The sequence below is a fragment of the Chanodichthys erythropterus genome, chromosome 15 (genome assembly GCF_024489055.1).
Source record: "Chanodichthys erythropterus isolate Z2021 chromosome 15, ASM2448905v1, whole genome shotgun sequence".
NCBI lineage: Eukaryota > Metazoa > Chordata > Actinopteri > Cypriniformes > Xenocyprididae > Chanodichthys > Chanodichthys erythropterus.
This window is the reverse complement of record NC_090235.1, coordinates 6,253,227-6,266,712: the sequence shown is the minus strand read 5'-3', so window position 1 is coordinate 6,266,712 and position 13,486 is coordinate 6,253,227. Positions and strand designations below refer to the sequence as shown.

The 13,486-nt window shown below is 36.6% G+C and overlaps 2 protein-coding genes across 5 annotated transcripts in view; one reads left to right on the top strand and one right to left on the bottom strand.

Annotated features, from left to right (window-relative positions):
- cgnb (cingulin b) overlaps nucleotides 1-2,813 on the top strand; it is a 28,258-nt gene extending 25,445 nt beyond the window's left edge. For all 4 annotated transcript variants that reach the window (XM_067361330.1, XM_067361331.1, XM_067361328.1 and 1 more), the window contains 4 exons: nucleotides 87-205; nucleotides 642-750; nucleotides 922-1,085; nucleotides 1,750-2,813. In XM_067361330.1, coding sequence (XP_067217431.1) covers nucleotides 87-205; nucleotides 642-750; nucleotides 922-1,085; nucleotides 1,750-1,882 — 525 coding nt within the window. In that variant the 3' untranslated portion in view covers nucleotides 1,883-2,813. The remainder of the gene's footprint in view (nucleotides 1-86; nucleotides 206-641; nucleotides 751-921; nucleotides 1,086-1,749) is intronic.
- Nucleotides 2,814-4,377: 1,564 nt separating this feature from the next.
- On the bottom strand, nucleotides 4,378-12,881 carry LOC137002151 (interferon-induced very large GTPase 1-like). Its single transcript, XM_067361657.1, has 6 exons — nucleotides 12,847-12,881; nucleotides 12,712-12,749; nucleotides 12,093-12,332; nucleotides 9,785-10,060; nucleotides 9,396-9,668; nucleotides 4,378-9,035 (listed from the first exon to the last, which is right to left on the bottom strand). Exons 1-6 carry the CDS (start codon nucleotides 12,879-12,881, stop codon nucleotides 4,378-4,380), a joined length of 5,520 nt encoding a protein of 1,839 aa, XP_067217758.1.
- Between the last annotated feature and the right edge of the window lie 605 nt (nucleotides 12,882-13,486).

Genomic DNA, 13,486 nt, shown 5'->3' with positions numbered 1-13,486 from the left:
GATTAACAATCTTTTGTCATCTTAATTGTTTTTTTAAGTGTTTAAAAACTTCTATTATTTGTCTGCCGTGTCTCTTGGTCTCTCAGATAAAGGAGTTAAAGTCTCGTATAGCTGATATGGGCACTCAGACGCGTCCCTCTGCTGGGGTCACCATGCTAGAACACAAGGTTCAGGAGCTGGAGGACCGTTTGCGCAGTGAAGAGAGGTACACACACAGTAGTGTTGTCAAAAAATGTTAAAAATGTGATGATGCCAGCATTTCCCCCTAGCATTTTAAGCGCTGTTGGGCTTGTGGTATCTGTGTTAGCATTTGGTGAAGAGCATCAATGATGTCTATTTATTACACTGTGTTTTTGAAGCGTTGATCATTGTATCCAATCACAGACATATCTGTTGAGCGCATGAACACAATGGCCAATCAGAGGCGTTTAAGGATCCACTCAAAATGCTAGGGGGAAATCACTCACATTTCGTCACAATCTCGTATCAATTTCGTACCGTCACATTTTTAAAATTTCAGTACCGAAGTTGGTACTTTTGACAACCCTTGTAGAAATACTCGACAAGTACAAACAAACACTCCTGTCATGAATCGGCATCAAACTGGGAATTAATAAATCCACTGCTTTTTGTGCATTTAGGGAGAAAAACACCATTCTAGCAGCTCAGAGGAGATTGGACAGGAAACTTAAGGACGTGACGGCCACACTGGACCAGGAGCGAAATCAGCACGCTGAACAGAGAGACCAGGCAAGCACACACACATGTAGTTTTCATGTACTTTAGAGTATGTACTTGATACACTTTGAAATGAAAAGTTGTTTTTATGTTAATTTTCATTTTCATTTTGTAAATGAAGTGTAGTTATAGCTAGACAAGAGGAGGAGTGTGTGCATCTAAACAGCTGCTGTGTCTCTCTAGCTGTCTTTGCGAGTGAAGGCTCTGAAGCGTCAGGTGGACGAGAGCGAGGAGGAGGTGGAGCGTCTGGAGGGCGTCAGACGGAAGGTTCTGCGGGATCTTGAGGAGCAGCGGGAGCTGCGGGAGGCGCTGCAGGCTAAAGTCAACACACTGGAGAACGAGCTCAAGTGAGTGTTCGTCACACATCCATTTCAAATAATTAGGAATTAATGTATTAATGTGTGTGTCTATTGTATTAATAAGGATAACAGCATTAAGCTTGAACATATAAATATGCACTAAATATAACTAATAAAATATATTTATACATTTTAACTTTCTGTTTACATTTTATTAAAAATATATATATTTTAATTTATAAAATGTTTATAAATTCCAATTCATAAAATCGAGTTAAAACAAAGTGAACAGCAGCATACCAATATTGTGTGCATATCTCAAATGAATCTGTTTTTTGAACTACTTCATAAAATTGGACCCTCCAGGTGAACCATTTCACTCAAATGAATCTGATTTCCCATCATTACATATAGAGAAATATTATTCCACCAATTTGCTGTTACTCATTGGATAAAGTAGGTTGAGACAGGAAAAAGCTGCACTTGTCTGAGATAATGCAATAATACTGAAAAACATAAGAGTCAGTAGTGTCGCTATTTTAGGTAGTTACATCCCACCATTGATATCACATGTATTTAGGCCCCAATTGTGTTGAATGAACATGAACTTATTTATATTAACATTCTGGCCACTGGAGGGTACACTTACAATACTGATCTGCAGCAAATGTTTGTCTCTCTAGTCTAATGTGTGTGATTGTTTGTTTGTTAGGAGGAAGGTTCAGCAATCACGGCGTCCAACTCTGGGAAGTGCCTTAAGTTCTGAGGAAGAGGACAGCTACTCTGACTCAAAAAGCATCACGTCTATTCTCACGGAAACGCCACTTCTGACCACCAACTGTTAAAGACTGAACGAGAGGGGAAAATATCTTTTGCACACGTTTGATTTGTGTTTTCTTGTAAATTTACAAATAACAAGACATGATTTTGATCATATGTATTAGATTGATCATATGTATTAGACATGAAGGATAAAAATGACATGAATTCAACATTCTGAAAAAGATGTTGCAGACTGCTAGCCTTTTCAACAGGAAGTGATGTCAGATGTCTTTGACACGGGTTGACGGGTTAGACTGGTTTAAGGGCCTAATAAAGCAGTCAGTGTGAAGATTTGTCAACCAAAAGCTCCTTTAGTATTGCTTTTGCTGAAACTGGTTAATTCTGAAGGAAATTAGTTTTTTGTTCTTGCTTCTGTGTTTGAGTGTCATGTTCTTTGTTTGTGACTCACAGTACATTTTATTTCTATATTTCATATTTAAATGTGATTAGGATTAAGGATTTTAACGTTCTTAATCGTATTATCAAAATTCCATGTGGTAATGGAAAAAATATCAGTGAATAATTGTATCTTTATACATGATGGTTACTTTAGCTTAAAATTATTTTGAATCCTCACGAAGAGAGGAAATTTCAAATGAAACACTGTCGTACGTTGTTGCCCTATTATCTTTAATGTTATGCACTAGTATAAATAATAATGAAGGACATTTACAAGGCTTCTTTTTATGTTGCTTTTAATTTCAGAAGTAAGCTTGCAATGTGAATGACACCTTTTGTGCCAAGACCAAAAAAGGAAAAAATCTTGTGATGTAATGGCTTCAAAAATATATATATTTGCATTCAATTTTCATACATTTAGACAGCAAATAAAACTTTTTTTTTTTTTTTTTTTTTTTTTTCAGAGAAATGTGTGCTGTACTGTATATTGAGATTTACCAAAATGTACATTTTCAGATAATTTGTAACTCTTAAAGAACTGATTTGGACAACAACTTCATATCACACTGTACAATATTAGATATGTATATACTGTCCTGCGTTTAAAGATTATCTTCCACAGTAAACATTTTAAAGTACTTGAATGTTTGTCACATTACTCTGTTTGACATTTGTCTGACACATCTTTTTGATTAACTGAATGCTAAATTCTTCTGTAACCCTGTATCTTCCCTTCTATAGACACCATTCTGCATTTTTTTGTTTTTACCATAAACAGCAAACACTTTTATTTATCATTATTTAGGTTGAACTCAAAATACAGGTTTAGCCTTAAAGGGAACCATTTGAGTGCACTTCAATACCGCTCAATCGAAAACTGTGTTCATGCATATGGGTATGTGCTTTATATGAGGAAGCATACTTAGGCCGTGTGTCCACCTAAGCGTTTTTTCCAGCTGCTAGCGTATTTTTTTCAATTGTTTTCAATGGGAACGCCGCGTTTTTTAAACGCCGAGAGCGTGAGCGTCTTTTTCACGCTCAAGCGCTGAGAGCTGGGCGTTTTTTACTGGTCGCCTCGAGTTGAAGAATGTTCAACTGCTGCGCTCATCACTGTCACTTTTTAGACAGCCGTCCAATCAGAGTGGAGGAAGAGCGGGACAAATACAACTCCGACCAACGGTCACATTCTTGCTGTACAGCGACATCAACAAACAGAAACAAAATGGGTGAGAAATTAATATTGCTGGTCTCCGAACATAGCAAGTAATTCCACATTGTGTGAACATCTTTAGCCTGAAACAAATTATCTGCAAAATCAGTTATAAGTAACAGTGACGCGGATATTCAGTATCATAGCAACAAAGCGTCTCAACGGAAAAAAACGCTACGCTGCAGAAGCGCTCACAGACGGGCATTTTAAGCAGAGGGCCTAGCGTTTTCAGCTGGCTAAAAACGCTCTGGTGGACACACGGCCTAAGGCTAACTTTAAAATGTCAGACTTCAGAGACCAAATAATGACAATCAAGAATAAATTCTACAATTTTATTCAGTAAATGGTTATAAAATGTTTTTCATTGTTATTTACTCTTTTTTTATTCTTAGTCTACACATTACAATGGCAAATGATTTACAATTACACACAGTATGATATTTGGTAGAGTCAGTGAATTTACAATACAGTAGAAAAGAAATATCTCAGCTACTCTAAAGCCTGCCACAAAGATAAAAGTAACTGTTAATCATGCCATGTTACAGAAGGTCATCCATTATTTTTTTTTCCATCCAAACAATGTTTGATATTAATTAGAAATAGAAAAAATATTCTTTGATTTTGTTTGCCTATATAAATTAAATAAAATTGGGTTAAATACTTTAGTTGACATCAATGCCACACAGGTTTATCAAAATCATTGAAAGCTCTATTCATGATTCACTGACTATTTCTTCATTGACTGTCATTTAGCAAACTAAATGTACAATATTTGACATCTCCATATGCCAGGGTCAAGTTCTTTTGCTCAGTGGTTTGAGTACTTTGCTTGTGTTATTTACAGGTATTATATTTTTTATATTTCTGAGGTTCATTGATATTGGCCATTGTTTCCCCCATTCTTTTGGATTATCTCCGTTTGAATGTATCTTCCAAGCATTTATTTGCCTGATGTACAGAGATGTTATACCAATCACGAGGTATGTCAGCTGGTTTTAAGTTATATATCTTGGCAAATTTTGTGTTGTACTTAGCAAAGATGTACTTCCAGAAGTCAGTGGCCTGAATACTAGTGTCAGGCTGAATCCTCCAGTCCGGATAGATCTGTCTGTATTCCTTATATGGATACCACTGATATCCTGTGTCTTTATGTCGGAATGATACATCACTAGCAACAGAAGAAGAACATATGTCAGGGACTAGTTTATTGGTTTCAATCCAGGAATAGTAACCAATGCCTTGTGGCCGATGGATAGAGACAAAATGATTTGTATGCTTTTTTCCTCCAGCTTCACAAGGTGCACTGCAAAATGGACACTTTTTCCCACAGCCAAACACTCTGCTGAAGAGCACCTCTTGAGGTCTGTTCACTTTGAGTTTGGTTAGCTTATCTCTTACATTCCTTTCACCACATAGCTGATCTTCTAAGCACTTGTGCATTTTGTCTAGTGATGATTTAAAGCAGTCTATAAACTCGGCAGGGTTAGAGTTGTATAAAGCCAGAGTTGCACTGAGGGTGTCAGTTGGTGTGACCAGCTCTTTATTAAGACTTTTGAAGACATTGGTCACAAAACTGCATATGTCTTCCTTTGTCTCTGCATTTTCAACTGCTTCCTTGATTTTGTTGATGATTACGTTCAAATGCTTCATCTCCAACTTCAGAAGAGCCCCTTTCTCTGAAAAATGTTGAATAATCTTCTCTGAAATCCAGTCAGTCACAAACTTTTCATAGTTGTGCACATATTTCAGAATATTGTTGAAGTCTTCATCCTGAAGCAGCTGTTTTAAAAGTGAACACTGGAAAAATGAGCGTGTGCAAAAATTAAGCCCTCTTTCACCTGTCAACATTTCATCCACAATGTCAGGTCCAAGACGTTTCTGGATGTAGTCCATCACGGCAGGGGCGAAGCATTGTTGGGCACACATCTCTGCTTTGTTCAGACACTGGTCACGTTGGTAGTAGAGGTCTTTAAAGTCAGCTAACCATTGCTCCTTGAACCTTTCAAGAGATGTCAAAGGGTCAGTTCTCTGTATGTAGTCATCATGCATTTTCTGGAAAGCTCTTGCTGCAATCCCGCAAATGTGGATCTTGAGAGATGCTTCGATTTCAGGACTTATCTCTGTATCCTTGCAGTCTTCCAGTTTCTTGTCAATGAAGCACAACAGTTCTTGTATTTCAGCACTATAGTCTGATTTTGGTTCGGTCTTATTCGTAATAAATGTTTCACTCTGAAATATAATTTTTTCGCATGTCAGTTGTATTAACCTGTGCTTTTTATTTCTCTCTGCAGGCAGCAGAGATTTAGAGATTCTTGTTAGTAAATTCATTTTTACAGTCATTACAAAAAAAGGTTTAGTTCCGCACTGGTCTAGACTAGTGACATTTGACAGCATCTCACGTACGGCTCCACCTTTCATTTCCAAGTTATTATGTAAGAGACTGTATGTTTCCTTCACCACATCTTGCCTTGGTAGTGCTGTAAAAGAATTCTGCTTCACAATATCAATCCATATTTTTTCAAATTCTTCATTTAGTTCACTGTCAGAGAGTGTATTTGTTCTATTCCTGCAGTCTTGGATCAAGTTGAGCACTTTCTCTCTCATGGTATCTCTCTGCTTTTGCTTTATAAGTTCCACTTTTTCAATTCCCTTCTGTATCAAAACAGCATTCTCCAGTTTGTTTCGTATCTCCGTCTCTGTCTCCCTTTGAAGGCCTCGTGCACTATTTAAAAAGTCCTCCTTGTGATTTTCAACAAGGTGTGCATGTTCCTCCTCTCTTTCAAAGTATTGCTGAATTATATCTAAAAGTTTTTTCCCCTCTTTTTCCAACTCATAAGAAGCTTCACATTTTAAAGCAGCCAATAATCTATCAACGTTAAGTGCGTTTGTTGACTGCACTGACATTACACCCATATTAGTGATTTTGGTTTCAGACTTTGTATACCAGTCAATCATGTGCTTCTTGAAGGCCCATTCCCAAGAGTTAAACTCAGCACAAAGTTTGGAGTAGGCTTCAGCAACAAGGCTGTTGCGAAAACTGAAAATAAAGCTTTCAAACTGGACAGCCTTCCAGAGACTTCGAATCCATTCTTTAAATACCATGAAGTCTTGTGCCGGAAATTTTGATTTCTTCAAAATGTCAAGTATCCCATTCTTGAACTTACTCACTTCTTCACTGTAACCGGTACTAACAGGAGCCATTGGTGGTACTCCAAGCCACAATCCAGGTATGTACCAGTTGTTTCCTTCAATGTTATACTCTAGAATGTCTGTAAATTTCTTGTTGGTGCCCCTTTTCTCCATTTTAGCAGCTGCTTGAGTCATAATGTCTAGCTGTTGAAAGAAACTGATTCTCTCTCTCAAGGTCTTTTCACGCACAGCAACATCTGCTGTGTTCTGGTGTGCAAAATGACAACAGGGCCTTTTCCCCACCTCTGTCATACGAAGAAAGGCATGGACAACAATTTGCAGAGTGTCTTTCATTTCAGTAGCATTTTCCATGGCAATGTTGACAATAGTGATGTCGCTGAGTCCAACAACAAGGGTCGCAAGTTCGTTATCATGCTCATAACTATCAGCCAGTTTTTCCAACTCTGGAGATTTTAACCCCTCGGTGTCAATCACAAGGATATAGTCACATTGAAGCTCTGATCTGAATTCCTCAGATACGTCTATTAGAAGCATGAAGGCGCCTCTTGTGCATCTTCCACTGCTAACAGCAAACTGAATTCCAAACATTGTGTTGAGGAGAGTAGACTTCCCAGTGCTTTGGACTCCTAAAACTGTAACAACTCGTATCTTGTTGTGAGGTGATGTCAGGTTGTTAAGCGCCGTAAGCACATCTCCAATCCATGTCAGTGGAATGTTTGATGCGTCTCCATCAATAAGTTCTAGAGGAAACCCATTCAGCATCAGCTGAGCACATATTTCTGGCAGTTTCTTCAGGTTAATGTTCTTCCAGTCTCCCTGAAAGTGAGCTGATTCATAAAGTTGACTTAACTCTCTCATGAAGTGTTGGACTCCTAAAGAGCTGCTGGAAATCTGATTATCCAGATCTCTGAGACGTTCTTTATCCTCTGTGTGATTCTTACATGCATCCCTATACTGCTCATCAAGCCTGGATAGATGCTTTCTTGTTAGACTATCCAAATTTATCTTCATCCATTTGAGAAAATACAGCTGTTCATTCGGGGAGCAGCTCAGGCCAGAAATGAATAGAGATACTGCTTCTCTAATGCTGTTGCTTCCTTGTTCCTTTCTTAAATGTTCAATTTTACTTTTAAGTTCACTCTTGTAGTGCTCAATGTTTTGTTTGTTTGCCTTTCTGAGTCGACACATCTCTTTCTCCATTTTAGATATCTCTTTACACAGTTTCCCTTGCAAAGGCAACTGCCTTGTTTTATATTCTAGTATATCTTCAATGTCTATTGTGATTCTGTCTGCCATTTTCTTTGATTTTTGACACATGGCATCATTTTCATCTACAAGAATCCTCAGATTTGGTGCAATCTTTGACATCTTTTCAATGCTCAATTTTGTAGAATCTGCAAGTATTTCAGCAACAGTCTTCTGTAATGTATTGACAAATTCATCCTCATTCATGTACCCATCCTTGATGATTACTGAGTATGTTTTGAGCTTCATCTGTGCCAAACTGTGTTTCAAATTGTTTCTTGATGTTGGATCATTTGTGGTGCAAACTAGAACCAATTTTGATCTGTATTGCAGGGAACCCAGAAATGTCTGGTGTGAATCCAAATCATCGCAGAACAGAAAAACTGCAGAAGATGTTTGGCACAGGAAGGCGAATTGGACCTGAAATAGAGAAACATCTCCACGGAGATTAGCAAAGGCTACAGGCTCTTTGAAAATGTCAATAGTTTCCTTTCCATTTGGGAGATACCAGCTCATTTCAACAAGACCATTAGAGATCTTTCTTGGAATGTTTGCATTTAGACAGTTCCAATGAATAAAAGTGTCATGATTTTGCTGACTGTTGCTAAGGAGCTTGTTCAGACACTGTGATTTAGATAGATTGTTTTTTCCAAGTCTAACAAAAGAGACCAGGGGCAAATCAGTTCGCACAATACTGTTTTCCTCTAAACCACGGGATCTAAATTGCTTTGTTATGTCCCTCAAGGCCCAAAGCATCAGAGTGCACTCTTTCGTGTCACAGTCTGGCAGCAGCAAAGGCACAGAGAATTGACACATTGACATTTTTAGAGCCATCTCTTGCTGGAGGAAAGGATCTGCACAGTGGAACAGAGCTGTGATCAAATCTAGTGGATTTATTCCTTTCTGATCTTCATAGAAACCAGTAGATGTCTGCACGGTATTGATGCATTTCTGTTCACGTATTTTAGAGCTACACTTTGAAGCACATTTTCTGGCTGATGAATTGACCATCATGAGCTTTCTGAGGAAAAACCAAGGCAAAGATGTAAAACTATCTGCATTTTGGCCCATATCTGATGGTTTCCTTATTTCCAACACAGACTTTAAAGTCAGTTTATTCTTCAAGTAGTGGTGTAGTCCCAGGTCCCTTAACACAGATTCCATATTTATGCCTGCAATGCAAGGTTATACAGTTTATTTACCTGATTCAAATCATAGAAAGTAATGATTGAGTGAAATGATTCACTCTCTGATGAAAAGACCAACATATACTGTATGTTTTGGTTGCTGGTGTCCCAAACAAGCTTCGTAGTTTTCTTTTTACATTCCTTTGAACAATTTAAGCTGCATTCAGGTAATTAATTTGATCAATTCATACATTTCTTGTTGGTTGAACACATGACCTTGACATTACTGGTATCGTGCTCTACTGTTTGAGCAACAAGCAGCACCAAAGCAGCACTAATATGCTGGTCTTTTCAAAAGGGCCATATTGGGCTTATTATTTGGTTAGAAAAAAAGTAATAACTCACTTGTGCTATGTGTGATTTTTACAGGAGTACTCTCAAGTTTTGTGCCATTTAACTCAACTACAGTACAGACAGAGAAGGAATATTCAGTTCCTGGTTTTAAACTTGACACATTAACCTCTGCCTTATCTGTAAATGCTTCCATTGCATTGGATTCACTTCTCCACATCACCCTGAATCCGCGAGGAATGTTGTCATCAATAATAGGATCAATCCATTTCAGATAAACCGAAGTTGCTTCATTTTTGATCTGTATGTTTTCAGGTGGGAGTGGCTCTGTAGGGAATTATAAAACATCATATCATTTTGTGCATAATTCACTTTGTGGATTGGATAAATATTATAAAAATACACTGGCTGTAAATGAGCAGCCTCCTAAAACAGTCACTTACTTGTGTGGACGATTAAAATGGCTGGTTCACTCTGTTTGCCATTATTCAGTATTGCGTTTATTGTAGCTTTGTATTCAGTAGCAGGAAGAAGATCTTCTATTAAAGTGTTTTTTTCATTTGATTTCACAGTGACTGATTCTGTTTTCTCTTCATTTTTATACATAATCACTTGAAATTTGTAAAGACTGTGATCCATTTTTTGAGGTGGTGTCCAATTTAATTTTACAGTTGTTGCATCCTCTGACACATATTCAAAATTCTCAGGTGCTGGGATTGCTTTGGGGAAAAACAATACATGAATAAATGCAAAGAATAAATAATGCCACCAACCTTTGCAACTTTTTGTGTAAGTTATATTGTTACATAAGTAGGTGGCGACAAGTCTTTATGAGTGAGTCAATGAATCATTCACTTAACCGATTCGTTCAAAGACACTGATTTATTCAAGTTTCTTGGGTGAGCAATTTATTTTTCAATGCATTATTCAGAACAACATCACTCTTGCTTTTCCCATATTGCTTAAATAGAGTATAATGTATCATTGAGTGTTTTCAAATTTAAGTAGTCAACATAGATGAGATAGCGATTGCTATAAATATGAAGAAACTAATGAAATTAAGTGTAAAAGACTTATAAATTATTGTTTAAGGAGAATTAGACATTTAATTAGAGAATCAGGCGTAATTTTATAGTAAAATATAATGAGACTGTTGAGTCCCCACCCACCCCCACTACTATTCATTATATAGTCCATTGTTCTAAAGCCAAAAACAGGTCCAAATGTGAGGAACAGGTCCAAATGTAAATGATTACTCACAGAAAACACACCTGCAAACAGGTGGAAATGTGGTGCTCAGCCCCATTATAAGGAGAATAGGCAAAGAAGAGTAAAACTGGCTAAACCTCATTGGCCTTCGTTTATCGTCAGCATACCAAATTTGAATATGCAGAAAAGGTAGCCACCGTGGAAGAAATACATATGGTGGAATGTGACATTATGAGGCCACTTCAAATCAGTTAAATATTTTGTCTGATTTCTTGATTACTAAATATTGTTATGTAAAAGGACTCATTTGTAAAAGTGCTGTTGTGGAGTTTGCATTAGCCTACTTATTGACAATTGTAATATATAGTCTATTAATGCATTTATTTTTGCTTAACACAACTGATTGTCACTTTGCTGCAGCTGACTGTATCATAATGTCTTAAAGTTGTTTTTTTTAATGGAATATTGCAGTACTTATTATAAATGATTTATTCGTACACATCATTTTTTTAAGTTCATGTGCCCTTGTAATTTTTAACGTCTGCATGAAATGGAAGCTGTGACAGTCTTTGCTGTGATAGTTCCTATTGTGACATATATCCGAGTGAAATAGCTTCGACTCAAACAAGAAAAACTCACTTGATTTTGTCCATTAGGAATTGTTTGGATGGTTGTGGTTTGCTATTGCTGTGATGTGATCTAATGTGAGTCAGGTATAGGTCTCTGCAGGACAGTAATGGCAGTTACCAGAGCAGTGGGCCATAATGAACGGGCATTTTCAACTGTGTGATTTGCTCACATCACAGTGACGGTTGTGTTTTAAGGTGGGGTCAGGTAAGGGGCATTATTTTCAATGCATGATTTAGAAACAGATTTATCAAACACCAGTTTGAAAACGCTCACATTTGTTCTGCAGAGACCTCAATCTCATGTAAGTGACATATTGTCCTGACAAATTATGTGCCTGGATAAATCATTTATAATAAATACTGCAATATTTCACAAAAATAAGAATTGCCCATTTTGATTTCATAGTGACTTTAATCAATGTAACAATGTAACTTATCTTCTTGCATGTGATCACAGAAATAGCAAACCACAACCATCCAATGACCCAAACAGTGCCGATGGACAAAATCAAGTCTCACCTACAGTTTTTCTTGTTTAAGAAGCCACTTATCTCGGATATAGGTCAAAATAGGGAAGAAAAGACTGTCGCAACTTCTGTTTCACACTGAGTTTCCGTTTCCCATATAATCTTTAAAATTTGACATGCTATACTTTCCCAAAGACTTTAGAATGTGCTTCAAATACACATAAAATGTAAAGAATGAAGAATAACAACAACTCATAGTAGGTCTTTTCATGACTTTGGTTCCGCTATTATGAAAACCACCCCCCCCCCCTCATTTGCTAAACCCAGATAAAAAAAAAATCTATTTTGATCTCATTTCTCAGCCAATTTTTGCCCCATTTATCCCATTTTTCTTAGCCAAACAATACACAGTGACAAATATAAAAGAATAGCTTGCCATAGTTTACCTGTGCGCACAAATGCAGAGAAACTCTTCTTTTCCTCAATCGCCACTACTGTGATGTTATAACTTGTGCCAGGCGAAAGCTGTTTTATCTCAAAGTGGTTTTCATGTGTTGTTTTAGTATAATCTTTTTCTTCATTCTTCCATTCAATCTGGAATTTTTGTCGTCCATTTGCAGCTGTATCCGGATCTCCCCATTCTAAGTGTACCGAGTGCGGGCCTACATCAGTGAATCTAATGAGACCTGAGAGGAGAATATTTGGAAAAGAGATTAAAGATCAGTGCCTTTGTTAAAGATGAACTATGTAACTTCTCTGCCACTGAATGGAAAATATAATGTTAGCTTATTTTGTTTTTAAATCCCTTATCTGCGAACAGATGGTCCTGCCAAAACTGGTTCAGCCAATGTTGCTGTTTTTGCCTTTTTGTGATGTGGAAATCAAGGTGCCATAGAGCCACAGTGTTTACAGGTTTTAGGGAAATCATCCCACACATGACTTAAAGTTTATACATAATTATATATAATTTATACATAATACATAATAGAAATTGCACATTAAAGCATGAATACACATAAATGATTAAAAAGAATTTAAATAATTTTAAAGAATTTAATTCCATACCTTCAGTTTCTTCTTCATCATTGTATGTTCTTGTATTCCTATTGTTAGACAAAACAAAGGTATTCACAAGGTATTTAAAATTAAAATAATTAAAATATAAAATAATTTTCTTTTCTTTATTTGATTTCAGTTTACCTTTTAACATCACTGCTTTCATCATGGTCCTCCATCTCTTGCTTCAAAGCCTGCTAGTTTTCTTTGAGGTAATATTTTAATAATAATATTTATTTTAAGACATCTAAAAATGTAATACTCATTCAATCTTACAAGAATGTAAAAATAATTAAAAATGTCCATTTTAAAATTACTCATTTGTCTACTTATGTAATATGTAATAATATTTATGCATTCTGATTATATAATTTTCAAACAAATATTAGAGAAACATAATTGAATTTTAAATACATTTTACTTGACTGTTAAAAAACATGGTCTACAATAACTCAAATTAAGAATATACTATAATACTCACAAGTTGATTCAGTGCATTTTGAGAGCTGCATCTTCCTTGAGATTCAAAAGACAAAATGATGGTCTCTATGTCTCTGTCTTATATACACTAACCAGCAAGGTAAGACTTTCGGTTTTTATTACATGAGCTCAGTTCTTGTCATAGGTGTGGGGGTTTGGGGGTTTAACTGGTCAGACTGGTTTACACTTACTGGAAACGAACACAACAATTTTGAATGTTAGGTATGAGGAAGATTTTGGAATTGTATGCTGGGAAAGCAGTGTAAGATTAATATAAATCAAGAAGCAAAATTACAAAACCCGC